The sequence below is a fragment of the Mandrillus leucophaeus genome, unplaced genomic scaffold (genome assembly GCF_000951045.1).
Source record: "Mandrillus leucophaeus isolate KB7577 unplaced genomic scaffold, Mleu.le_1.0 Scaffold611, whole genome shotgun sequence".
NCBI classification, from domain to species: domain Eukaryota; kingdom Metazoa; phylum Chordata; class Mammalia; order Primates; family Cercopithecidae; genus Mandrillus; species Mandrillus leucophaeus.
In genome coordinates this window covers 1,092,581-1,119,421 of record NW_012106598.1, presented here as the reverse complement: position 1 = coordinate 1,119,421, position 26,841 = coordinate 1,092,581, and the positions used below count along the sequence as shown (strand labels likewise).

At 41.3% G+C, this 26,841-nt stretch overlaps 2 protein-coding genes across 3 annotated transcripts in view; one reads left to right on the top strand and one right to left on the bottom strand.

Annotated features, from left to right (window-relative positions):
- Positions 1 to 19,152, bottom strand: part of POP1 (processing of precursor 1, ribonuclease P/MRP subunit (S. cerevisiae)) — a 44,305-nt gene extending 25,153 nt beyond the window's left edge. The window contains exons 1-7 of one of the 2 annotated variants that reach the window (XM_012000009.1): positions 19,055 to 19,152; positions 12,397 to 12,540; positions 8,090 to 8,257; positions 7,323 to 7,498; positions 5,451 to 5,699; positions 1,798 to 1,885; positions 1,165 to 1,352 (exon numbers count right to left, since the gene is read on the bottom strand). In XM_012000009.1, the coding sequence (XP_011855399.1) occupies positions 1,165 to 1,352; positions 1,798 to 1,885; positions 5,451 to 5,699; positions 7,323 to 7,498; positions 8,090 to 8,257; positions 12,397 to 12,538 (1,011 nt within the window). In that variant the 5' untranslated portion in view covers positions 12,539 to 12,540; positions 19,055 to 19,152. The remainder of the gene's footprint in view (positions 1 to 1,164; positions 1,353 to 1,797; positions 1,886 to 5,450; positions 5,700 to 7,322; positions 7,499 to 8,089; positions 8,258 to 12,396; positions 12,541 to 19,054) is intronic. The other variant, XM_012000010.1, reaches the window with a different exon arrangement.
- A 196-nt stretch (positions 19,153 to 19,348) lies between these two features.
- The window catches only part of HRSP12 (heat-responsive protein 12), a 15,702-nt gene continuing 8,209 nt past the window's right edge, over positions 19,349 to 26,841 (top strand). Inside the window, exon 1 of the mRNA XM_012000018.1 lies at positions 19,349 to 19,413. Within this exon, the coding sequence (XP_011855408.1) occupies positions 19,349 to 19,413 (65 nt within the window). The remainder of the gene's footprint in view (positions 19,414 to 26,841) is intronic.

Sequence of the window (26,841 nt, the reverse complement as noted above, 5' to 3'; positions counted from 1 at the left end):
TTTTTTTTCAGAGACAGAGTCTCACTGTGTTGCCCAGACTGGTCTTGAACCCCAGGACTCAAGCAATCCTCCTGCCTCAGCCTCCCAAAGTGCTGTGATTCTAAGCATGAGCTGCCATGCCTGGCCTGTAATAGTTAATAGTCATTGAAGGGTTACTGAGTACCAGCAATGAGTTAACTCTTTACATGAACTGTCATTTAGTCTTCCTCACAACCAGATGTACCAAGTATGGTTATCTTATCTGATAGACAAGGACACTGTGACACAGAGATTGTTACTTAAACAAAGACACAGAGTCATTAAGTGGAGAAGCCAGCATTCTAATCAGGCTCGGTGACCTGCCAAACCAACCCTTCTGCCATGGCACCTTTAAGTAGTTTCAGTGCACTCAGCAACTAGAACTAAAAGGCAAATTATAGCTATGATTCTGACAACACACATTAAACAATATGATCACTCACACCAAGAAATCTTCCTATCCAGTGACCAGCTCTCAGCTGTCAGTGGCCAGAGGAACCTCACCCAAATGTGTGCAAACAAGTGACAGCAGAGAATAATGGTTGAGAGTGTGGAACCCTGGAGTCAGGCAACTGGGCTCAAATCTCAACCTCAACACTCATTGGCCATATGGTCATGGGTAAATTACCTAACCTCTCTGTACCTCAGTTTCTCCATCTGTAAAATGGAAATAATGGTAACTCCTTACCTCATACTATTGTGAGGATTAAATGAGTAAACACATGCAAAGCATTTAAAACTGGGTAGGGCGTATATTAAGCACTCACTAATATTTGTTATTATTACTTATTATTTTTATTACTTAGGGCTGATCAAATTTTTAAAAAAGTATCTAATAACTTTAGCAAAAATTCTGCCCAAAATGAAAAGTAACTCATTGGCAGAGGACAGTGGAAAAAGCGCAGGCCAGGGGAATCAGCCACCCAAGTGCTATGTAGGCCACCAACAAGCTGTGTGACATTTTTAAACACAAATTTTATAAGTTTTTTAAAAATTCACTTCATTCAATATTCACAGAGCCTCCCATATACAAATATCAGACTATCAGACAAATCTTTACACTACGTACATTTCTACAGTATTGACTTCCAGCTGTAATTAAAAATGCAGTTTCAGAATAATAGGAGATAACCTGAAAGATTATACCTGTTTAAGGGTTGGATGCAGCCAGATCCACAGCTGCCTGCTCTCAGAAGTGTCACCAGGGGTCCTCTGGGACTTCCAGATAAACGTAACAGGCCCAAGCATTTCTCTGGGATATTTATTCACCCGATAAAGCACAAGGCTCCCTTGGCGCTTTCCAGACAAGCAGTGAACTGCTGCAAACGTCAGTCCTGACATCAACAAAAGCAAACTTCCATAATTCCAGGTATTGAGACTGCAGTCCTATTTCCTGATAGCCACACTGTCATTCACTGTCTGCCTCCATGAGAGGTGAAGTTTTGGTTGTGAGGATTGCTCAGATCAAAGCCTGGCACACAGTAAGTTCTCAACAAATATGTGTTAAATGAATAATGAGAGCTTCAAGTTTCTTTCTGTCAAGTTAACCCCACCAGAAAAACGACTCTATCACATTGTCAAGTGTAAAACTTGACAATGTTAGAAATGATTTAAAAGCCAACCCAACTGTTCTTAAATTAATATTTTCATCGGGAATGATTAGTGTCTCACACATTTTTCTATATGTTTGAATTCCAAAATGCTTACAGTAGACACTTCTTTATGAAAGGAATAAATATATAAAGACTAAAATAGAACTCAGCCTTAAAACAAGTTTACCTGTGTCTATGCTACACATTCCAGAAAGTGCCTTTAGTATTTCTTCCTCTTTGCCTTTCAACTCCAAACAACAGTAGTAGGATAAATCCTGCACAAAGCGGGAGACACAGGTACTTAGGAATTTACACAGGCAAACTGCTAAGAAGCCAAAAGCCACATCACAAAACCTTTAGAGGCTTAAGACACAAAACAAATTGCTAAAGCTATGTTCTCATATGTCAAAATCTAAACCTTCTCCTGCCCGATGGTTTAGGGGAAAAAATATCTAAACCCGTCCATTCCTGTTACCTTAGCAAATATTTTTAAACCAATCCGAACCAAAATAAAAATGAATCTCCATTTAAAAATGTAAGTTACAGTATCCTACCTTTTAGATAATCTACGTTTTATCCCATATTCATAGACAGGTTCTATGGAAGGTATATAACTGTCGCTTCTAAGTAAAGAACCGTTCACCCCCAAAATCTACCTAAGATAAGAAACCAGAGTAAAATAAGGAAAACAGCAATGAATTCTCAAAAATTATGCTCAGGTTGCTCAATTTGGTTAGGTAATTCAGGACCTCAAGATTACTTAACACTAAGCCTAGAGATACAATATTGCAATTAATCCATCCCATATTTCTCCCATGCTCAATCTTAACCATGATATGCAACTTTAAGCACAGTACAAAGAAAGTAAAAGTAATAACACAGAATTTTAAGTAAGATGAAGAGAGATCAAACTAAGCTAATGAAATCAATGTTAAAAGTTTCAATAGTTATAGTATCCACAATCATAATAACAGTTCTAATAGTTTGTTTTGTTTTGTTTTTGAGACGGGGTCTTACTCTGTTGCCAATGCTAGAGTACAGAGGTGCAATCACAGCTACAGAAATCTCAACTTCCTAGGCTCAAGCAATCCTCCTGCCTCAGCCTCCCAAGTAGCTGGGACTACAGGTATGAGCCACCACACCCAGCTTTTTTTTTTTTTTTTTTTTTTTTCAGAGACAGAGTCTCACTGTGTTGCCCAGACTGGTCTTGAACCCCAGGACTCAAGCAATCCTCCTGCCTCAGCCTCCCAAAGTGCTGTGATTCTAAGCATGAGCTGCCATGCCTGGCCTGTAATAGTTAATAGTCATTGAAGGGTTACTGAGTACCAGCAATGAGTTAACTCTTTACATGAACTGTCATTTAGTCTTCCTCACAACCAGATGTACCAAGTATGGTTATCTTATCTGATAGACAAGGACACTGTGACACAGAGATTGTTACTTAAACAAAGACACAGAGTCATTAAGTGGAGAAGCCAGCATTCTAATCAGGCTCGGTGACCTGCCAAACCAACCCTTCTGCCATGGCACCTTTAAGTAGTTTCAGTGCACTCAGCAACTAGAACTAAAAGGCAAATTATAGCTATGATTCTGACAACACACATTAAACAATATGATCACTCACACCAAGAAATCTTCCTATCCAGTGACCAGCTCTCAGCTGTCAGTGGCCAGAGGAACCTCACCCAAATGTGTGCAAACAAGTGACAGCAGAGAATAATGGTTGAGAGTGTGGAACCCTGGAGTCAGGCAACTGGGCTCAAATCTCAACCTCAACACTCATTGGCCATATGGTCATGGGTAAATTACCTAACCTCTCTGTACCTCAGTTTCTCCATCTGTAAAATGGAAATAATGGTAACTCCTTACCTCATACTATTGTGAGGATTAAATGAGTAAACACATGCAAAGCATTTAAAACTGGGTAGGGCGTATATTAAGCACTCACTAATATTTGTTATTATTACTTATTATTTTTATTACTTAGGGCTGATCAAATTTTTAAAAAAGTATCTAATAACTTTAGCAAAAATTCTGCCCAAAATGAAAAGTAACTCATTGGCAGAGGACAGTGGAAAAAGCGCAGGCCAGGGGAATCAGCCACCCAAGTGCTATGTAGGCCACCAACAAGCTGTGTGAGCCCAGGCAAGTCACTTCATCTCTCTAGAACCCAGCTTCCTCAATGTGAATGAGGAACTTGACTATAATCTATGATTTCTGCTGCTGAGTTCTCAAATCAAAGACTCCTAAAAGGTGCTCTTATTCACTTCACACTCATTATAATGACTGTGATCAAACAAATAAATAAGTAATAAGTACTGACAAGGATGAGGGGAAATTGGAACCCTTGTGTATTGCTGGCGGGAATGTAAAATGATACGGTTGCTATGGAAAATGGTAAAGCAGTACCTCAAAAAATTAAACATAAAATTACCATACAATTATCATATGATCCAGCAATTACACTTCTGGGGATATACTCAAAGGGACTGAAAGCAGGGATTGTAGTGATATTTGCATATCCATGCTCACAGCAGCATTATTTACAATAGCCAAAAGGTGGAAGTAAGCCAAATGTCCACTGACAGATAAATGGATAATCAAGATATGGTATATACCTACAATGGAATACATCTTCAGCCTTAAAAGGGAAGGGAATTCTGACATATGCTACAACATGGATGAATTTTAAGACATTATGCTAAATGAAATAAGCCAGTCACAAAAAGACAAATATCGTACGATTTCACTCCTATGAAGTACCTATAGGATCAAATTATTGGATAGACAGTAGAATGGTGGCTGCCAGGGGCTGAAGGAATGGGGAGTTAGTGTTTAATGAGTACAGAGTTTCAGTTTGGGAGGATAAAATGGAGATGGATGGTGGTACTGATTACACAACATAAACATACTTAATGCCACAGAACTGTACACTTAAAATGGTCAAATGGTTTGTTATGTATATTTGACCACGATTTTTAAAAAAGATTCTTGTATTGCTTACTCTCAAGGGGTATCAAAGGACACCAATAATAATCGCTTTCAAAATTTGGCCAAGGCCATTCTGCCATTGAAAGATAGGCCCTTCTGCAAAGAACAAATTTCTAAATATGTATTGGAAGAAATAGAAAGCAATTGAATTAGCTACTGAGAGGAGGGAACAATCAGATAAATACTATTAACAGGCTCTAAAATAATGTGTCCTCTCAAAGCTTTTAAAATTTAAAACATCCTTTAGCATCCCACTGACCCATAAACACCTAGACCAGCATTTTGAACCCTGTTCAGGGTACACAGTAGATTCTGAAATATCTGTTATTGGTGAATGACTGTTAGATTAATCTATAGTGAATAAAGCTTGATATGATCAATAAGACCTGCACAATCTGGTTCCTACTCTTTTCTCCAGCCTAACCTCGCCCTCATGTTGCCTTGCTCTCCTCTTCATCTCTGTCACACAGAATTGATTCCAGTTCTTCACTCTCACCTGGCTTCCTTCTGCCTTCCCCCTCTCCCATCTTATCCCTGAGAGCTCAGTTCAAGCAGCACTTCTAGGGGATGCCCTCCAGTGTGATGAGCAGTTTAGAAATGCTCATCATACTGTATGCTTTTCCCTTACAATCACATATCTGGAAATCATTTGATCAATGTCAGTCACTGCCCTAACTATAGGCTGCCTGATCTCCAGTATCTGGCAAAGGACCCGGGCCTCATGCTCAGGAATCATTTTTCCAGTGAATAACCACATAAACGGGGCTTGGCATACCATCAACTATTCTAAAGGTCTCAATAGGAAAGGATCAAACAAAAATAACAAGAAAGCCCACTGGGAAAGCTCACCTGCAGGAGGCACCGGTTCGTCATGGCTCGATAGCAGGCTCTGTGGCTCTTGACTGTTGGCCTCTCCCCAAGGCAGTAGCCCCACTTCCTGACCATGTGAAACCGCTTGGCATGCCAGATGTGGGTTTCTAACCAAATGTTCTTCTTTTGTCTACGGTTAAATTCTAGCGTCCGGTTCATGTGACATCTTCGAGCTTTATGGCATTTATTTTTTGAATGTTCTTTTTTCTGATGTACAGCTTTCTCCGCCTATAGTTTCAAGAAAAGAGACATATCCCAGTTTGTAAGAATCTCAAAACAGAGTTAATGGTTAGGAATGCAAACAAATAACTTTAAGTGGAATATTTTGTAGATCCCATTAGTTTGCTTAAATTGTTAACTTGGGGCCGGGCGCGGTGGCTCATGCTTGTAATCCCAGCACTTTGGGAGGCCAAGGTGGGCAAATCACGAGGTCAGGAGATCGAGAACATCCTGGCTAACACGGTGAAATCCCGTCTCTACTAAAAAAAATACAAAAAATTAGCGGGTGTGGTGGTAGGCGCCTGCAGTCCCAGCTACTTGGGAGGCTGAGGCAGGAGAATGGTGTGAACCCGGGAAGCGGAGCTTGCAGTGAGCCGAGATCGCATCACTGCACTCCAGCCTGGGGGACAAAGCGAGACTCCGTCTCAAAAAAAAAAAAAAAAAAAAATTGTTACCTTGGTTTCTTCAATGTAAGTAGAAAAGGAAGATATATGGCTATTAGTATTAGAGGGCAAGAAAGAAGAAGTCAAATGTTAGCTTCTTGTTGTCATTTTAACCTGTAGAATTGTAACTAAAACCAAAAACTTAAGACCAAAAATAATATAAGTGAGGAAAATCCACACATTTCATTTCAGTTAGGCTACAGACAGATACATGCTGAATGCTATCACTGGCAAATAGACTTTACATTTAAATCCAGAAAGTATAAAATTCCTTGTTAGTTTTCCCTCTTGAACTCAAACCCCACCACTAGCATAGCAATGGTACATAGAAGGCTGCTCAATAAATAGGTTTTAAACCAATTAGTAAAGACATTGGCTTAATCTTAGAATGTTCAAGTCTAGAATTCTGGTGAAGCCAAAACACAATTAGACTTGCACAAAAATTAAAACCCAGTTCAAGTTTTCAACTTTGAAAAAAAGTCAGAAAGCAAATGCTAAGCATTGACGTTGCTTTTTTTAACCTTCCTACCCCAAGCTGGCCACACTCCAAAAACACAAATCCAAAACTACTTGGTAAGAGGGTCAGGTTTTTTTTACATTTGGGAAGGGAACATAAACTATTCAACATCCTTACAAGAGAGGAGTATCAAATGCTGTATTTCAAAGCACCTGTAATAGCCAATTGTCTGTTAATTTGGCTTGAAGGGAAGCAGAAGTTTGGATAATAATTAAATCAAATATATGCAAAACAAAAACAAAAACCATGAGGGTGTTGTTTTCTGAGGTTTTTGTTTGTTTGTTTTCTCTTTAGACAAGGTCTCACTGTCGCCCAGGCTGGAGTACAGTAGCGCGATCACAGCTCATTGTAGCCTCAGCCTCCCCTGGCTCAGGGGATCCTCCCATTTCAGTTTCCAAGTAGCTGGGACTACAGGCACACATGCACCACCACGTCCAGCTAATTTTGGGATTTTTTTGTAGAGATGAGGTTTCGCCATGTTGCTCAGGCTGGTCTTGAACTCCTGGGCTCAAGCAATCTGCCCACCTCAGCCTCTCAAAGTGCTGGGATTACAGGTGTGAGCCACCATGCCCAGCCTTGGTTTTCATTTTTAATAAATTCTATTAGGTCAATACTTCTCAATTTCTTCTAGGAGTTACTACTCTAAACATTTACACTAAGTGGAACTCCAACCTCTTTCTGTGCAATCTCCTGTAACCGTCTGGGAAGACGTTTGACATTGTGGCTCATGGCTCTTCGTCGCATGTGCCGTGGCAGAGTCTGGAAAACCAGTGAATTTGAAGACTTCTGGGTCACAGCTTTTAACATAGCACTGATTTCAGCAGCTCGTGCTTGAGCAAAAGTAGAAGCTGTTGAAAGAATTGACAACGTCATTAAACACCAATCTTGAATTAACGCTGGAGAATAAATAGGCTGCTGGGGAAACTTAAGTGAATTCCTCCACCAAGAAGGCGTAAAGAGAGACCAGAAAGCACATCTAAGGTATGTACAAGGAATACAGGGTTTAATGTGGTAGTGTGGTTGGGGATTATAGGGTGAAGAACAGAAGAGGCTGGAAAGGGCCTGGAGACAGGCCCTTTAAATAAAGGTTTGGTTGCCATTAGTGCATATGCAATTTTCCATCTTTGGAGAATGCCATGCTGAGTATGGATGGCATATGTAAAACAAGACAGGCGTGGGGGCTAAGACAAAGAGGAACAGTTCACAAAGGCTTGTAAGAAGACGAGTAAGAGACGGAGAGAAACTGAAGAAGGGAGAGCCATTAAGCCCAAGGAAGCTCTGGTCAAAGTCCAGGCTAGAGGTGAGAAGGATCTGAAGTGGGAGGAGGAGAGGAGAGGCAGGGCAGGCAGAGCCAGGACCACAAGGAGGGCAGTTTGTTGCTGCACTAGTCATGAAGAGTTCAAAATACAAGCAAACTGCACTTCTTTATGAGTACCCACCGGTTATATACTTAGGGATCTCCTGAGACGTGCCCTCGGGACCTGCTTTCCATCCTCCCTTTTTTCTAAACATCCCTTTGGAGGAAGACTGCTCATTCACATCAGGGTCAGGCAGAGAGTGGGGGTTGACTCTGGTTTGCCACTGTCGTGAAGTTCCAGGATGAGGCTCTAGTATATTTTCAAAAAGAAACATGTCACCTTTATCAGAGATAAAAATTATAGTGGAGAACTAGTATTTGTTGGGTGGCAACACTGACCGTGTTTTCAATCCTACAGTCACCCTGTAAGGTGGCTATTACTACTTATTTTTAAAGAGGAATCTTAAGTAGGAAGGTGAATTCACTTGCCTGAGGTCACAAAGCTAGTAGGTAGCACACAAGGTAATCATGTCAGGATGACATACAAAGGACCCTGGATATAACAGATACAGGGGAAATTTTCTCCTATAAACAGTGCAACATGAATGTCAAATCTAAGCTCCCTGGTATGGTCTGAATGCTTATGTCCCCCAAAATTCCAATGTTGAAATTCTAACCCCCAAGGTGATGGTATTAGGAGGTGGGGCCTTTAGGAGGCGATTAGGTCATGAGGGTAGAGCCTTCATGAATGAGATTAGTATCCTTATAAAGGAGTGCTCACAGAGACCCTCGCTCCTTCCACCATGTGAGAACCCAGTAAAAAGGTGATGTATATGTAGCAGAAGGCAGGCCCACACCAGTCACCAAACCTGCTGGCTCCTTCATCTTGGACTTTTCAGCCCTCAGAACTGTGAGAAATACATTTGTTATTTATAAGCTACCCAGTAAGATACAGGTTGAGTATCCCTCATCTGAAATAACTGGGACCAGAAGTGTTTCAAATTCCAATTTTTTTTGGATTTTGGAATATTCATACACATATAAAATGAGGTATCTTGAACACAAGTCTAAGGTATCTTAGAACACAAGTCTAAAGAGAAAATTCAATTATGTTTCTTTTACCTTATCACTCATAGCCCGAAGGTAATTTTATACAATATTTTTAATAATTTGTGCAGGAAACTTTTTGCACATTGTATACTTGAAGCATCAGAAAGCAAAGGTGCCACTATCTCAGCCACCCTGTGCACAATCTGTGGTTGGCCGGCATCAGCACCCTTCCTGACTCGGAATCTATATGCTACTGATAAGAAATCACTTTCTCACGCTGATTCACATGTAAGTATTTAATAATAAAAATTACATGCCATTTTATTTGTCTTTGCAGGTGTGCTTAGGTGGTGAAATCTAGGAGTGCTTGGAAATATTTATATCCCAGCTGAAGGGGGCTGGAAACATCTGTTTTCCCATGGGAATGCTGAATAAACTGTGTGTTATATGCCTGCATTTCGACTGTGACCCATTACGTGAGGTAGGATGTGGAATTTGCCACCTGTTATGTCATGTCAGTGCTCAAAAAGTTTCGGATTTTGGAGGACTTCAGACTTCAGATCTTTGGATCAGGAATGCTCGACCTGTATTTTGTTACAGCAGCCCAAACGACACTCCCTTAATACTATAATCCACATGATTGTATACAGTATTTTATCCTAATTCTCCACCACACTCAAATTGAGAGCTACTATACTAAATAAATAACTAAAAGCAAAGTTCCAGGATGGATGTGGTGGCTCACACCTCTAATCCCAGCATTTTGAGAGGCCAAGGTGGGCGGATCACTTGAGTCCAGGAGTTTGAGACTAACTGGTCAACGTGGCGAAACCCTGTCTCTACAAAAAAAAAAAAAAAAATTAGCTGGGCACAGTGGCACATGCTTGTAGCCCCAGCTACTCGGGAAGCTGAGGTGGGAGGATCACGTGAGCCCAGGCGGTCAAGGTTGTAGTGAGCCACGACTGTGCCACTGCACTCCAGCATGGGCAACAGAGTGGGACCCTGTCTTAAAAATTTTAAAAGCAAAATTTCCAGCCAGGCGCAGTAGTTCATGCCTGTAATCCCAGCACTTTGGGAGGCCAAGGTGGGCGGATTGCCTGAGCTCAGGAGTTCAAGACCAGCCTGGGCAACACGTTAAACCCCATCTCTACCAAAATACAAAAAATTAGCCGGGTGTGGCAGCATGTGACTGTAGTCCCTGCTACTTGGGAGGCTGAGGCAGCATAATTGCTTGAATCCAGGAGGCAGAGGTTGCCGTGGGCCAAGATCGCACCACTGCACTCCAGCGCAGGCAACAGAGCAAGACTCTGTCTCCAAAAAAAAAGGCAACACTAGCACACAAGTGTCTGGGAATTATGACTATAAGACAACATTAAATATCTGCCTGTGGCCAGGTGCAGTGGCTCACGCCTGTAATCCCAGCACTTTGGGAGGCTGAAGCAGGTGGATCACTTGAGGTTAGGAATTTGAGACCAGACTGGCCAACATGGTGAAACCCTGTCTCTACTAAAAGTACAAAAATTAGCCAAGAGTGGCGGCACACGCCTGTAGTCTCGGCCACTCAGGTGGCTGAGGCAGCAAAATCGCTTGAATCCAGGAGGTGGATGTTGCAGTGAGCCAAGATCGCACCATTGTACTCCAGCCTGGGCGACATAGCAAGACTCTGTCTCAAATAAAAAAAAAAAACTGTCTGTAAATTAAAGGAGAGATCAGTAGAGAATTTCATAGTGTTTCTGCTTATTTCAATTGTGGTGTTAATTATTAAGCCACTATAATCTTAAAACGCTGTGAGGACAATATGTGTTTATCACATGGCATGGTGGGCATCAACTGTAGGATCTGAATCTAGACCTTATGAACTTGACTCTAAAGTTTACTTAATCAGACCCAGTGCACAGTTTTTAAAAGCATTCCAAACAAGTTCTTGGCCACTTGCGTTTGCTGTCTTCCCAAATTAGCATTTTCTACCACTGCCCTAATGAACAACTGTGATCTTCCTATCCCTTCATAAGGTTCTAAAATCAGCACATCAGTGAAATACAGATATGATGACTATACTGCACTTCTCTTAGGAAATACAGAAGTATAATAATCACTGATGTTAAAGTAGAAATAAAATATACCAGCTCTAAAATATGCATAGCTAATTTTCATTATTTATAGTAGTTATGTTTCATACAGTCACTAAATTATGTCAATGAATCAGTGAATACCAAACCATTCCTCCTAGTGGGGATACATATATATCTTCATCTCACGTAAATTATAATCTTTTTTTTTCCTTTTTTTTGAGACAGTCTCACTCTGTCACCCAGGCTGGAGTGCAATGGCACGATCTTGGCTCACTGCAACCTCCACCTCCCGGGTTCAAGCGATTCTCCTGCCTCAGCCTCCCGAGAGGCTGGGACTACAGGCATGCACCACCATGCGTGGCTAATTTTTGTATTTTTAGTAGAGACGGGGTTTCGCCATGTTGGCCAATCTAGTCTCGAACTCCTGACTTCAGGTGATCTGCCCACCTCAGCCTTCGAGAGTGCTGGGATTACAGGTGTGAGCCACTGCCCATGGCCATATTATAATCTTAAATCCTAAAAACAACTCCTCCTGGCAGAGTCTATTTCCTTTATTTTACAAAAGAGAAAATGAAGTCTAGAAATGCTAAGTGACCTGCATGAGGCTGCCCCAGGGCTGAGATTCAAACCCCAGGAGAGCTGGAGCTTCTTGCACTGTACTGCCCTGCCCCTGAACTACCACCATCCTCCGGCCATTTCTGCATGAAAGCTGGGAAGCTCGGCTGGGAACACAAACACAGGGCAACTCAAATTTTTCCCACTCTATGTATGTCCAAAAATGATAGCAAAGCTCCATGGGTATTGATATTGGGGTTACAAACAAGCTTTGGCAAGAAGGCAAACTTGCAAATAGGAAATTGAAAAATAATAATAAGGGTCTACTGTATCTGTTTTTAGTTCAGCTCATTTACTATTTAGATAATGACTATCAAAAGAGCTAACAAAAGCAATTTGATCAAAATGGGACTGGAGAGAGCATCATGTGTATCTTTTTTTTTTTTTTTTTTTTTTTTTTTTTTTTTTTTTTTTTGGAGACGGAGTCTCCCTCTGTCTTTAGGCTAGAGTGCAGTATCACAATCTCGGCTCACTGTAACCTCCACCTCCTGGGTTCAAGCAATTCTCCTGCCTCAGCCTCCTGAGTAGCTGGGACTACAGGCACGTGCCACCACACCCAGTTAATTTTTGTATTTTTAGTAGAGCCAGGGTTTCACCATGTTGGCCAGGATGGTCTCGATATCTTGACCTCATGAACTGCCCGCTTCAGCCTCCCAAAGTGCTGGGATTACAGGCGTGAGCCACCATGGCTGGTCTATTTTGTGTATCTTACCTTGTTTTTGAGCTTGGAAAGGTTTTTCACCTCCACTGTGGTGCTTTACGCCTCTGTCAGCCACAAAGCCAGAGGACAGAGTCACATTGGTGGGCTGGTTTCTCATTTTCTTGGCATGTTTTCTTTCTTTTGCATTAGACATTTCTGGAAAGAAAGTAATACATTTAACACAGGGAAAGGAAACTTTCACTTAAAAATAAAAATAAATTTAATGAGTAAATATTCATGTGATTCAAAATAAGTCTACTGATGGAAAAGACCCTATTAGTACATTCCAGTTTGCACTGTCAAATAATTAAATCATATACAACTGTTGATACCAAATAAAGTCTGTTAGAAAAATGAAAAATGAGATAAGATTGCTATGGATGATAAAAAAAATTAATTAGTTCAAATACTTTATCTTGATTCTTGGATGAAATAAGAGCCACTCGAGTCAATGAAATATAAAACACTCTATTCCAAAAGGAGAAACTCTACTAAAAACAACACAGATTACTGATGCTTTCATTTCTGCTACTCAGATGTGGCCAGCTATATATTTAATTTACAAAAGCAATAGATAATGATTTCAATTTGAAGCAAGATAAAGGACAAAAGCAGTGGGACTCCGACTGATTTACCGCTCAGCAGTTCCCAACTCTCAAACTCAACATCCCCTATTTTTACTGATTCAGTTTGAAGCAGCTGTTTTCTACTTTTAAATGAAATGAATGTTATAACCTATTAGACACATATCAAGACATAGCCTACAATAGATGCCCTAAATGTAACAAAAAGGAGACCTAAGAAGTAATTTTAATAAAATAATATATATTTCAGTATGTAACCATTTCACCACAACCACACTAGATGATATTTTGAAATAGATTTTGAACCCAGGGGATAACAACATCCACATAGGCACCAGCACAGGCATTGGCACAATCCATAAAGTTGGAGAATGGTCCTGGAAGCCCTCCAACCCCGAGGCACCAGTGATTAACTCTTTCATTGCTAACGGTAGGAAATCTGAAGGGCCCTATACATGGACACACTAGGAGGTAGGGCAGCTCAGAGCAGCTGGTATTCACCAAACAGTTCTCAAAGCAGTTCAATATTTTAATACCAGTCTTTACTTCTACCTATACCTAGAATTACCATGAATTCAACAGCTACAAAGGCAAAGCAGCACAGGTGCATTGTACTAGTGCCTCCAAGAGAAGGTAACAATGCCACTAATGACATAAATTTCCAAATTGGTGAACACTCCTTAGTGATGTATCCCCCCCCACCCCGCCAACAAAAGTACAAACTTGCTTTGACTTATTGCATTACTGGAATATTCAGTGCATATTAAAACTGTGTAACCAGGCCAGGTGCGGTGGCTCATGCCTGTAATCCCAGCAGTTAGGGAGGCTGAGGCAGGTGGATCACTTGAGGTCAGGAGTTCGAGACCAACCTGACCACCATGGCGAAACCCCATCTCTATTAGAAATACTAAAATTAGTTGGGTGGGCCAGGCGCGGTGGATCACGCCTGTAATCCCAGCACTTTGGGAGGCCGAGGCGGGTGGATCACAAGGTCAGGAGATCGATATCATCCTGGCTAACATGGTGAAACCCCATCTCTACTAAAAAAATACAAAGAAATTAGCCGGGCGTGATGGCAGGAACCTGTAGTCCCAGCTACTCAGGAGGCTGAGGCAGGAGAATGGCGTGAACCTGGGAGGAGGAGCTTGCAGTGAGCCAAGATCGAGCCACTGCACTCCAGCCTGGGCAACAGAGCGACCGTCTCAAAAAAAAAAAAAATTAGTTGGGCGCAGTGGCCTGCACCTGTAATCCCAGCTACTTGGGAGGCTGGGACAGGAGAATCGCTTGAACTCGGTAGGTGGAGGTTGCAGTGAGCCGAGATCACACCACTGCACTCCAAGCTGGCCAACAGAGCAAGTCTCCATCTCGGGGGGCGGCGGGAAACCTGTGTAACCAATAATTTTATATAAATTAGGTACTGGGCTACTACAGGGCTTTTCTGCACATAGCAGGTTGTCTAACATCCCTGGTCCCTGCCCAAAAAATGCCGGCAATGTTAGCCCAATTATGCCAACCAAAATACCTGCACAAACTTCCAAAATGCCAGTCACATCAGAATTTGCCCACTTCCACTGAGAGCTACTAAATTAACTACCCCCATTCACTTACTTCCTTTTCTAATGCAAGACCACGCGCAAAATTAAGACTTGCCTATATGGTAAAGCGTTTAAGGGCTTTCACTATTGTAATACCTAACCTTGTTTTTAGACTCTCCCTTAATCACCTAGCCTTGTTGCCACATGAATAGGCTCTCCCTTAGCTGAGAAAGCCAGACATACTCCTTTCCGCTCCTTCATTTACAAGGCTTCAAGGACTCCTTACCCACCCCGCTTCCTCAAGGAGTTAACTTGTGTAAGCAGACTCTCAACATATCAAAGAGTCCAATTAACTGATAAGGTACTGAAGCAAGCAATGTAGGAAGTTCCCAGGATTTTGCTCAAAAGATAACACCATAAAGCCGTGTCTGGCTTTATGTGTTTGGCGGTCCCCCCATATAAAACATCTTAGGAAAGACTTAGAGCCCCTGCACCTGGAAACTGTTTTTTCTCTATAACCATTTATCTTTTTAACTTTTTTACATGTTTTTACTTCTGTAGAATTGTTGCAACTGAGCTCCTCCTCCCCTTCCTAACCCGAAGGATAAAAGAAAATCAAGCCCCTTCCTGGGGCAGAGAGAATTTTGAGCGTTAGCCATCTCTGGGTCGCTGGCTAATAAAGGACTTTTAAATTCGTCTCAGAGTGTGGCGTTTCTCTAACTCGCTCACGTACAACACTACGGAGTTTGAAAGATGTGCGTTCAAATTCCTTCTTTATACTTTTTAGTTACATAATCTTAGGAAAATTACTTTCTCACTTTCAGCCTCAGCCTCTTCCTCTAAAGTTGCTGTGAGAATTAAACATTATATACAGGCCAGGTGGGATGGCTTATGCCTGTAATCCCAGCACTATGGGAGGCCAAGGCGAGTGGATCACTTGAGGCCAGGAGTTCAAGACCAGCCTGGCGTACATAGTGAAACTGCATCTCTACTAAAAAATACAAAAATGAGGCCGGCCGCGGTGGCTCACGCCTGTAATCCCAACACTTTGGGAGGCCGAGGCAGGCAGATCATGAGGTCAGAAGATGGAGACCATCCTGGCTAACACGGTGAGACTCCATCTCTACTAAAAACACAAAAAATTAGCCGGGCGTGGTGGCGGGCGCCTGTAGTCCCAGCTACTCGGGAGGCTGAGGCAGGAAAATGGCGTGAACCCGGGAGGCGGAGCTTGCAGTGATCCGAGAGATCGTGCCACTGCACTCCAGCCTGGGTGACAGAGCAAGACTCCATTTCAAAAAAAAAAAAAAAATACAAAAATGAGCCAGATGTGATGGCATGCGCTTGTAATCCCAGCTGAGGCTGAGGCACGAGAATTCTTTGAACCCAGGAGTTGGAGGTTGCGGTGAGCTGAGATCACGCCACGGCACTCCAGCCTGAGCGATAGAGTGAGGCTCTGTCTCAAAATTAAAAAATAAACAAACATATACATACTGTATGTGGTTTTGGCTTTGCAAAATGCATACACACAACTCACTTAGCATGGGGCTTTATGCTAACTAAATGCTTAGTTTATGGTAGCTATTATTCTTAAATAATAAATGAAATAGCAGGGATTGATGCCATTTCACTGTCTACTCCACTAATTTCAACTAAATGAAAGACAACTATATCTACACGCAAAAACATTTTTCAAATTAAACAGTATGAAGGAAGTAAATGGAGTCCTGCAGAACTGGTTGGCTAGTGAAGTACATGATTCAGATCAGTCTGCATTAAAAGCCATTCCAAATATTCCACAAAACAACTTAGTTAACCTACTGTTACCTGCTTGAATCAGAACTCACCAGCAAGACTAGACAAGAACACCATCGGAACTCGAGCTCCCCTCAGGATCAGAATGGGCCAAGAAAAGGTTGGTGCTGCCTCCAACCTAGGATAACCTTGGGAATATCCCTGAGCTTTGGGTCCAGATTAAAAAATGAGTAAATCAAACTAGCAGTGGTCTAACAGCAAAAGGGAATGAATATAGGATGCATCTTTATGAAGTCTGAGGACTTAGTTTAAAAGTTTCCAGAGGCCTGGTGTGGTGGCTCACACCTGTAATCCCAGCGCTTTGGGAGGCCAAGGTGGGAGGATTGCTTGAGTTCAGGAGTTAGAAACCAACCTGAGCAACATAGTGAGAATTCATCTCTACAAAAAAATCAAAAAATAAGCTGGGCATGGTTATGTACTTGTGGTCCCACCTACTCAGGAGGCTGAAGTGGGAAGATGGCCTGAGACAGGGAGGTCAAGGCTGCAGTGAGTGAGCCTTGATCACACTACTGCACTCCAGCCTGGGTGACAGAGCAAGACCCTGTCTCAAAAAAAAAAAAAAAAAAAAAGTTTCCAGAAGGAATCTTAACTCTTACCTTCACCTTCAAGTCAGTTTTGTCAAAACTTTAATAAGCACTAAATATGTGCTGCCTTTATAAAAATATTTTCCCCAAATCTTCAAATAAAATGGATACGTTATATTTTCTGACACAGCTTAGTATCCCCGATTGGCCAGACACAACCTTTGGTGTTAGTTCCCAGTTTGAGAACCTGGGAACTAACTAGATGATGTCTATTTTCTTCTAGATCTAAAAAGTTGGTGATTCAGACTTGATATAAAATCTGCCTTAAGAATAAAGGTACCTCATTTCACAAGAAATATTTTACACAAGTTGAATCATTTGTAATGCTCCAAGGTAGCTTCTTATTTAAAAACTTAAATGGTGAATTATTTTGTAAATAAAAAGCATCTCTTAATCATCTAGTTTAATCAAATTTAGCAAACTTTTGGGCACCTACTATGTGCCTAATAGTTTCAGGCTGTGTATAATACCAAAGTAGAATAAGAATTTTGTCACCTTAGGCAGCATTGAGAACTTGATGTGGCAGGCATTATTCTACATGACTTATTCATTTAATTCTCACAACTCTGTGGTCACTAGTATTATTCCCATCTTATAAATGAAGAAATTGAAGCACAGAGATGCTATATACCAGCCCAAGGCTACTAAGCTTGTGATTGTGCTGAGATTCAAACCAGGCAGTCTGACTCTATCCACTATTCTTCTTTTTTCTTTCTGCCCCTTCCCTCTCCAATCCACTATTCTTGAAACACGTAACAATTAGAAAATAGGACCTCATATAATAAAATACTAAATTATGCGGTACAGCACAATAGGAAACAGGAGAAGGGAAAGAAAAAAAAAATGTGGCTGGGCGTGATGGTTACACTGCACTTTGGGAGACTGAGGCAGGAGAATTGCTTGAGCCCAGGAGTTGGAGACCAGCCTGGCCAACATGAAGAAGCCCTGTCTCCACAGAAAATACAAAAATTAGCCGGCGTGCACCTGTAATCCCAACTACTTGAGATGCTTAGGCTGAAGGATCACTTCAGCCCGGGAGGTTAAGGTTTCAGTGAGCCAAGCTCATGCCACTGCACTCCAGCCGGGGTGACAGAGTGAGATCCTGTCTTGAAAGAAAGAAAAGAAAGAAAAAGAAAAGGAAAGGAAGGAAAGAAGAAAAAGAGAAAATATGTGAATTGATAGGAAAAATCAAAGAGAAAATAGGCTTTCAGTTAGCTGGAATTTGCATAGATGAGGAAGAAAGAGTATTCAGGAATCTACTGTGTGAATACAGGAGGACTCTAGTGGGAAGAGGGAGTAGATGACAATGAAACTTGAATAGGCAAGGGGAGGCCAGATTGGAAGGTCTTTTATTCCAGGCCCCAAACCAGTGAAAAAGGTCAGAGGGTTCCTGAGCTAGAAGTAGGAAGGCCAAAACCTAAGCAGTATGTAGGACAAAATGAAAGGGAATAAAGGAGATTTTCTTATATTATCTTTAAGAAGCAGGGAAAGCAGAGATTTTACTTTTTTTTTTTTTAACTGTTGCATTCCTAGCATCTAGCAGAGTGCCTTACACCAAGTAGGGACTCATTATATATTTGTGAGTGCCCGCATAAATGAAGAAACGAAGCGTACTTACAATGCAAATATTAACAGGATAAGAAATATTTAGCCAAGTACCATCCCTTCTGACACAGCAGAATATTCATAAGGGATCTGAGCCATTCCAGATCACTATCTTTCTTTCTGAAATGATACCCCAATCACTAGATAGTGACCTTGTAAAGCCCGAGGAGCACCCTAGAGAAGGGAACACGGGAGGAGCAGGAAAGCGAACACGGGAGGACCAACGCCCAGATCCCAGCGTGGTCGCCTGAATGACCCATCTTAGTCCTTTGGGGTTGCAGAACAGGGGATGCAAATCCATCCCAGGACGGCCTCCGCCCGGCGGGGCAATGAAGGGAAATGACTGACGTAGGGGGCTCGAGCGCAGGGGCCGAAGGAGATGCGACACTAGGAAGAGGGGCCCCGGGCATAGGCAGCAAGGAAAGAAGAGGTCAGAGGAGTCTGAGGGAGAAAAGATGAAAAGGGGAGACGGGCGCCGGGCGGGCGACCACCACAAACAGTCCCCCCGACACTCACAGCCTCTGGAAGGCACAAGCCCCTCACGACCAACCTGCCAGACGCTCTGAGGACTTCCCGGGTCAGAATGACAAGCCTCCGCGACAGTCCCCACCGAGCCAAAGCGCCTGGCGAGCGCGCTGGAGAGCGCATGCGCCAGACCAGGCGCTTCCTCCACGTGGCCTGGAGCGTCGCCGAAACTACAATTCCCAGAATGACGCGCGAGCCCGCCCCCAGCAGGCGCTGTCCGGCAGAGGCGCTGCTAGGGTTGGTCAGTCGCACCAGAAGCGAGCAGGGCTGGTGCTGGGGCTTCTTCTCCTGAAGAGGCTGCAAGAGGGAAGACTTAGCCATGTCGTCCTTGATCAGAAGGGTGATCAGCACCGCGAAAGCTCCAGGGGCCATAGGACCCTACAGGTAACGAGGCTGGTGGGAGCAGTGACGGACCCGGGGCGTATGGGTTCGGGGATTCGGGCCCGGTTGGGGTCCCTCCGGGTCAGAGGCCCAGCAAACACGCGAGGAAATTGAGCCTGGAAAGGGGCAACGCACCCAAAGACCCACAGCGAGTTGGGAGCCACGGTGGGACCGGGAGCCTGCACTCCACGGGACTTTGCTCGTTCTGGGGCTGCCTCGCTGCGGAACCCAGCCTGCCAGACAGTTCTGCCCGGTTAGAAGTCTTCAGACCCTGTGTTTTTTGGGGGAAGGGGGTAGTTTTTGTTTTCTTGGTAACAGCTTTATTGAGATATAATTCACGTACCATAAGATTCACCCCCTTTAGCATGTACAATTCAGTGATTTTTGACCATACTCACAGTTATGCAGCCATCACCACTTTCTTCAGAACCATTTTCATCACCCCAAAAATAAATCCCATCCCTATTAGCATTCACTTCCCATTCTCCTCTCCCCCGGCCCCGGACGATCTACTTGCATCTTCATGGATTTGCTGATTGTGGACATTTCCTATAAATTTAATCATAAAACATGTGGTCCTTTATGACCAGCTTCTTTCATTAGCTTCATACTTGGTCTACCCCTCTCTCAATTGAAAAGAACCCCATCAACAGCTCCCTCCTTTAAACCTCCTGCTGTGAGAAAAGGCACTGAGATGTGGCAGAACAGGAATTATTACAGAAAACTTGGAAATAAAATGCAATGGGAGTGAGAGGGCAAGTAGGGTAGGCAGTAAAGGAGAAAAAAGACAAATTGATTTTAACTTAGGGTGGAAGAGGAAACAGAGCCCTCTCTCAATTGAGAAGAGCCCTGTCAACAGATGTGGTTGTCTCTTCTGTGGAGAGCTGAGTTCCTTTAACAGAAATGCTTAGCAAATCCCTGCACATCTACGCAAGCCACTGGTTTCTACAACATATGGAAATGCATTGTAATGTTTATCAATTCATTGCCCATTCTTATTTCCCACTACTAAATACAAATCGTAGCAAACATTATTTTCTAAGACTGTGCCAACATACTCTAGCTAAATATATGTATACTGACCAGAAAGTCTAACCTGTGTTTGTTTCCACTTGTGCTTTTGTTTCCACTTGTCAGAAGTGCTTTTAAATGGAAAAGTTAATTTTATTTTTAAGCTTCATATTCTTAAAATGTCTCAGCTTTAAAACTATTGGATCTTATCATATGCATTGTTGGATACTTTCTTTTTCAAAGATAATTTTTTGTTTATTTTTAATTCTTCACTAAAGTATACTTCCCAACCCTTTTTCAATTTTTTTCTATTTAAAATACAGTTTATAGTATCTGCTCACTGTTAAAGAACCAAAGTGGGAAAACTTCTACAGCTGAAACTCTTATAGATGTGCATTGAATGCCTACTATATGCCAAGCACTTAGGAGTACAAAAATGTATAAAGACAACCCAGTGTGAAAAACATTAATATATATGGGGAAAAGAAAAATGAACATTTTAATTTAGCACATGCTCTATGCCAGGCACCATGACAACCACCTCCTCTTAAGTCCCATCCCCATTTTACAAAAAGAAAACTGAAGCTCAAAGTCAAGGTCAGAGAGTCTACAAGTGACATTTTGATTTGAAGTCAAGCCCTAGCTCCCTCCTTTAAACCTACTGCTGTGAGAAAAGGCACTGAGATGTGGCAGAACAGGAATTATTATAGAAAACTTGGAAATAAAATGCAGTGGGAGTGAGAGGGCAAGTGGGGTAGGGAGTAAAGCAGAAAAAAAGACATACTGATTTTAACTTGGGGTGGAAGAGGAAAGAGAAGATTTAGGAAGGTTCCTTGTGAGAGGTAGTCCTTTGGTTTTGAAGGTTGGTTTTGTCATTTATAGTAGTGTTGTGAAGTTTGATTTTTAAATTAATTTATTAAGGATTTCAACAGGAAGTCATTGAGTGAAGGTCATGGAGGTAGAAGTCAGGTAGAGGGAATGGCTTGAGTGAGGGCATGGAGGTAGAAGAATGCATGGTATAAAGATTTTGGGGAGAAAGTTTTCATAATTCAAGTGCTACTTCTATCTTTTTTGTTTGTTTGCCAAATCTGTATATCACTTATAATTTACTTAACCTGTTTCTTTGAGATGGCTCACTTCATTTTATTTAACAAGTTAATTGAAAAGGGAAACTTTACAACAGTACACGAAATAGAAAACATTTCAATAGAAAGCAATAGTAAAAAATAAACTCAATTTTAAAAAAGGTGTTATTAAATTTTAGCTGGACTAGACATTACAGTTGGTTCAAAATCTGAGGCCTGCTCTCTCTTTGTTAAGAGTGAGGTTTCTTTAGACTGGTACTGTGTCTCACGCCTGTAATCCCAGCACTGTGGGAGGCCAAGGTGAGAGGACTGCTTGAGGTCAGGAGTTCAAGACCAGCCTGGGCAACATAGTGAGACCCCATCTCTATTTAAAAAAAACAAAAGTTTAATTAAAAACTTTCAATTGATGTTTTAATTTGTTTTCTAAAGATGATTTTTTTTCTCCTTGATGTAATCAAATGGGGTAGAATCATCATTGCTAACATTTACTGATGCTTACTCAGCAGCATCGGGCACTATTCTTTTTTTTTTTTTTTTTTTTTTTTTGAGACAGAGTCTCGCTCTGTTGCTCAGGCTAGAGTGCAGTGGCACAATCTCGGCTCACTGCAACCTCCACCCCACAGATTCCAGTGATTCTCATGTCTCAGCCTCCCAAGTAGCTGGGATTATAGGCATGTGCCACCACACTCGGATAATTTTTGTATTTTTAGTTGGGATAGGGTTTCACTGTGTTGGTCAGCCTGGTATTGAACTCCTGACCTAAAGTGATCCACCTACATCGGCTTCCCAAAGTGCTGGGATTACAGGTGTCAGCCACCACGCCTGGTCAGCACCAGGCATGGTTCTAAGTTATTTATATGCATGGTTGTATTATAGTCCCCATTTTTCAGATGAAGAAACTGATGTGTGCAAAATTAAATAATTTGCCAAAAGTTACACCACTAAAAAGTGATGTAACAAAATTTGAATTTAGGAAATGGGTACTAGAGCCTAGTCTTAATCATTTACTTTGTTGTCCCTGGTGTAGATTGAAAAAAAAATTGGAAAAGGAGTCATTTTCTTACTGTGTTTCACTGTGTATGACTGACTCCTTTGAGAATACTGATTAAGAGTTGGAATTTGGATTTGAATTTTTGTTTTGCCTCTTTTTAATTATATAACCTTGCAGAGTGACTTAATCTCTCTTAGTTTGCTTCTTTGTCTTCTAAATGGGCATAAATAATACCACTTGATAAGATTATTGTGGGAATTAAATAAAAGTGACCAATAAAAACTAGATTTTGGCCGGGCGCAGTGGCTCACAACTGTAATCCCAGCACTTTGGGAGGCAGAGGTGGGTAGATCACATGGTCAGGAGTTCAAGACCAGCCTGACCAAGATGGTGAAACCCCATCTCTACTAAAAATACAAAAAAAAAAAAAATTAGCTGGGAGGAGCTTGTAATCCCTACTCGGGAGACTGAGGTAGGAGAATTGCTTGAACCTGGAAGGCAGAGATTGTGGTTAGCCGAGGTCGCGTCACTGCACTCCAGCCTGGGCTACAGAGCGAGACTCTGTCTTAAAAAAAAAAAAAAAAAAAAAAAAAAAAAAAAAAAAAGGGAGATTTTAGCAAGATACAGGTTGTGGTGGTTTCCAATACTAAATGGAAGAATATAAACTTTATTTTGTATATAATGAGGAACAATCAAATGTGTTTTTTTGTTGTGGTTGTGTGTTTGTATGTGTGTGTGTTGAGACAGTGTCTCGCTCTGTTACCCAGGCTGGAGCCAGGATCATGGCTTATTGTCGCCTCAACCTCCTGAGCTCAAGCCATTCGCCCACCTCAGCTTCCGAAGTAGCTGGGACTACAAGCCACCATGCCCAGATAATTTTTGTATTTTTTGTAGAGCTGGGGTTTCACCACATTGCCCAGGCTAAATGTTTTTAAACAGGGTGGAACATGATCAGATCTTTTAAGAAGATAATTCTGATAGTAATTCCGATAGAAATTTGGAGGTTAAGAGAGTGAGAATAGTTATGGGATATTGTAAGTGAAAATTTGTAATCTTTTTTCTCCTTCTGCCCTAATGTCTTTCTCTCAATCACACAGTAATAGCATTTTAAAAAAACACTTTTACCTTCAAACAAGAGGGACACAACCAAATCAAAGTGATTATTAGAGACACTTTGTCCTGGAGCCTGCTAAAGAGTATACCCCTTCCTTGACCTATTTAGAGATACTCTGTGGACTTTGTTCAAGAAGGAAAGCATAACAGTAATGTTCCTGGTTGACTTGAAGGTGAGTGGGAGTCAACTGTCTTTATAAAGCTGAAAGCAAAAAGGAAGGGAATCATCGTGTGAATGTGCCAATATGACAAGAAAAAAAAGCCACCAACCAGCTTTGTGGTGTGGAGACTTCCAGGACATTGTGTCTCTTGTGCACTAGGTGATTAGAAATCGTGCTTATTTTCAATAGTTAATGTTTAAGAAAAAAACAAACTCCAACTAACTACTTATATTCTGATAAAGTTAATTGGACATGTTTTAGGAACCTTTTGGAAACGAGTTTTTGTGCATGAAGTACGTAGTGAGTACACTTTTTGAGAATCCTGGGTCCTCTCCAGGAAGAATTCAAATGTGTTGAACTTTCAGTCTCTGGCATTGGAATGGATGGGGTGTTGTCACTAATTAGCCAATCAACTCTGCACATTTCAGGAATACTTCCAGACAGAACCTTGAAAGATTTCAACATTGCATTGCTTTGCATTGCGCATGTTGCACACCGTCCTCATAATTATAAATTTTTGAAGCAGTAGCCTGTGTGGCATAGACTATGATGTGAGAATTATTAGAACGCTTTTGAAAGTGTGATTACCCTTTAACCTGGAAGTAGAACCATGCACTTTTAAATTTTCTGAAGTCCAACCACATGTCTTTGGATAGTAGGATTCTTATGCTCAGAAAGTGTCAACTGGACAATTATTCTTATGAACAAACCTCTTTAGATCTATAAGAGATAACTCACATAGCTCAGATGGACTCAGCTCCAGTGCTTACTTTTTATATTTTGAAAATAAAAGAGTTTCTTTTTACTACCATGAAGTTTCTGATAAATAATAATGCATTTGGTCTTAAAGTGTGTTTCAGATATGGGGAAAGCTGAAGGCACTTTGCACAGGACCTAGGGCAGACGGCCTAATTCTACACAGGACAGTTAATAAAAAACAGTGTTACTGATGGTATTATTTAACCCGAGAAAAGATTACAAATTAACAAACTCAGTAGTTATCTATTTGTGGACCAGTGTGAAAGCCAGATAGCTGAGAAAACTTTCTAGACTTTCTGAATCATGTTACCAAGTTTAAACATACCTCCTTAGCTCTCTCCAAAGCATTTGCTGTAAGTCGACAGGTCCTGCTGAAAAGACATTCACTGACAACCAAAATTGTTTATGCTACTAAGTGGTTAAAGAGCAAAACATCAGCAAGTAGTTATAGTGTGCCTACTGTATGCAAAGAATCACCTACACCCTACAGAGCTACAGAGACATGGTAAGACATTACCCCAAACTCAAGGAGTTTAGAGTCTAAGATACCTTGGGAGATAGGATAATAACAGGATGAGTTACAACACAAGGCAGAATCCTGTACATAGTATAAGGAAGATACAACCAGAGCACTCCTGGGATCCAGGAGAAAGAAAAGCTTAGTTACTTAGGGAAAGTGTGTGTGTGTGTGTGTGTGTGTGTGTGTGTGTGTGTGTGTGTGTTTAGTGTAGTTTTATTTATAACAAAATATTGGAAGTAATGGTGACTAATTAAATAAAGTATATCCATATTGTAAAACATACGTAGCTGTTTCAAAAAATGAGGAAGCACTCTACATATACTTATGGAAAGATCTTCATGATATTCTGTTGAGTGAAAAAAACAAAGTGTACAAGAACGTTTAATATACCATATTTTATGTAAAAGAAAAGAGAAAATATATATTTGTTTTGGTTTTCTGTTCATTAAAGAGACTGGATGAATACCTAAAGAAGAACAATGGTTCTGGGCTAGGAACTGAGCAAATAGGGAACAAGAATGGAAGAAAGACTTTTCACTGCAATTCTTTGTATATTTTCTGGATTTTTGAACCATATGAACTCCTATTCAAAAATAAATTATAAAGGAAAACAAAAGATGTGGTCAAGAAGACCAGGGAAAACTTCATGAAATAAAAGAGGAAAGTTTGGAGCATGTTGGAAAATGGAAGAATAGGGAACTAAAAGAAGAGGATTAAAATGAGACTATCTTAAATTTATAAATAAGCATGGAAATTTTAAAACAAATTTCACTTTTTTTTTTCTTTATTTATTTATTTTTTTTGATACAGAGTCTTCCTCTGTCGCCCAGGCTGGAGTGTAGTAATGCAATCTTGGCTCACTACAACCTCCACCTCCCAGGTTCAAGTAATTCTCATGCCTCAGCCTCCCAAGTAGCTGGAATTACAGGTGTGCACCACCACTGGCTAAGTTTTGTGTTTTTTAATAGAGACAGGATTTCCCCATGTTGGCAAGGCTGGCCTTGAACTCCTGACCTCAAGTGATCTGCCCGCCTCAGCCTCCCAAAGTGCTGGGATTATAGGTATGAGCCACCATGCCCTACCACATTTCACTTTTAAATTAAAATTACATTAAGGTTTCTTTCTTCAACATCTTAAAAAAACAGACAGGCTTTCTTCATCCCAAAACTAATATGATTCCTATAAAAAGTGGACTTGTTTGGCTTTTTTCAGGTATCAATGTATTGTATTCTTTTTCCTGTGATTTTATCCTACTTCTGAAATTTAACATCTTCATAACAGAAAAAGTTAGTTACAGAAGTAAGCACTTTGCAGAAATGAAGTTGTATTAGTTCGTTTTCACACTGCTATAAAGATACAACCCAAGTATTTATAAAGAAAAGAGGCTTAATTGACTCACCGTTCCGCATGGCTGGGGAGACCTCAAGAAACTTACAATAATGGCGGAAGGGGAAGAGGCATATCATATATGATGGCAGGCAAGAGAGAGTGTGCGTGTGTAGGAGGAACTGTCAGACACTTACAAAACTGTTAGATCACGTGAGAACTCACTATCACGAGAACAGCATGGGGGAAACTGCCCCCATGACTACTTATGTTTTTAAAAGTGCTCTTGAAATTGCATTTTTTTGCTTTACAGCTATATTGAGGTATATGTTACTTATAAAAGTTACCCATTTTAATGGCTGGGTGTGGTGGCCCACAACTGTAATCCCAGCACTTTGGGAGGCCGAGGTGGGTGGATCACCTGAGGTCAGGAGTTCAAGACCAGCCTGGCCAACATGGCAAAAC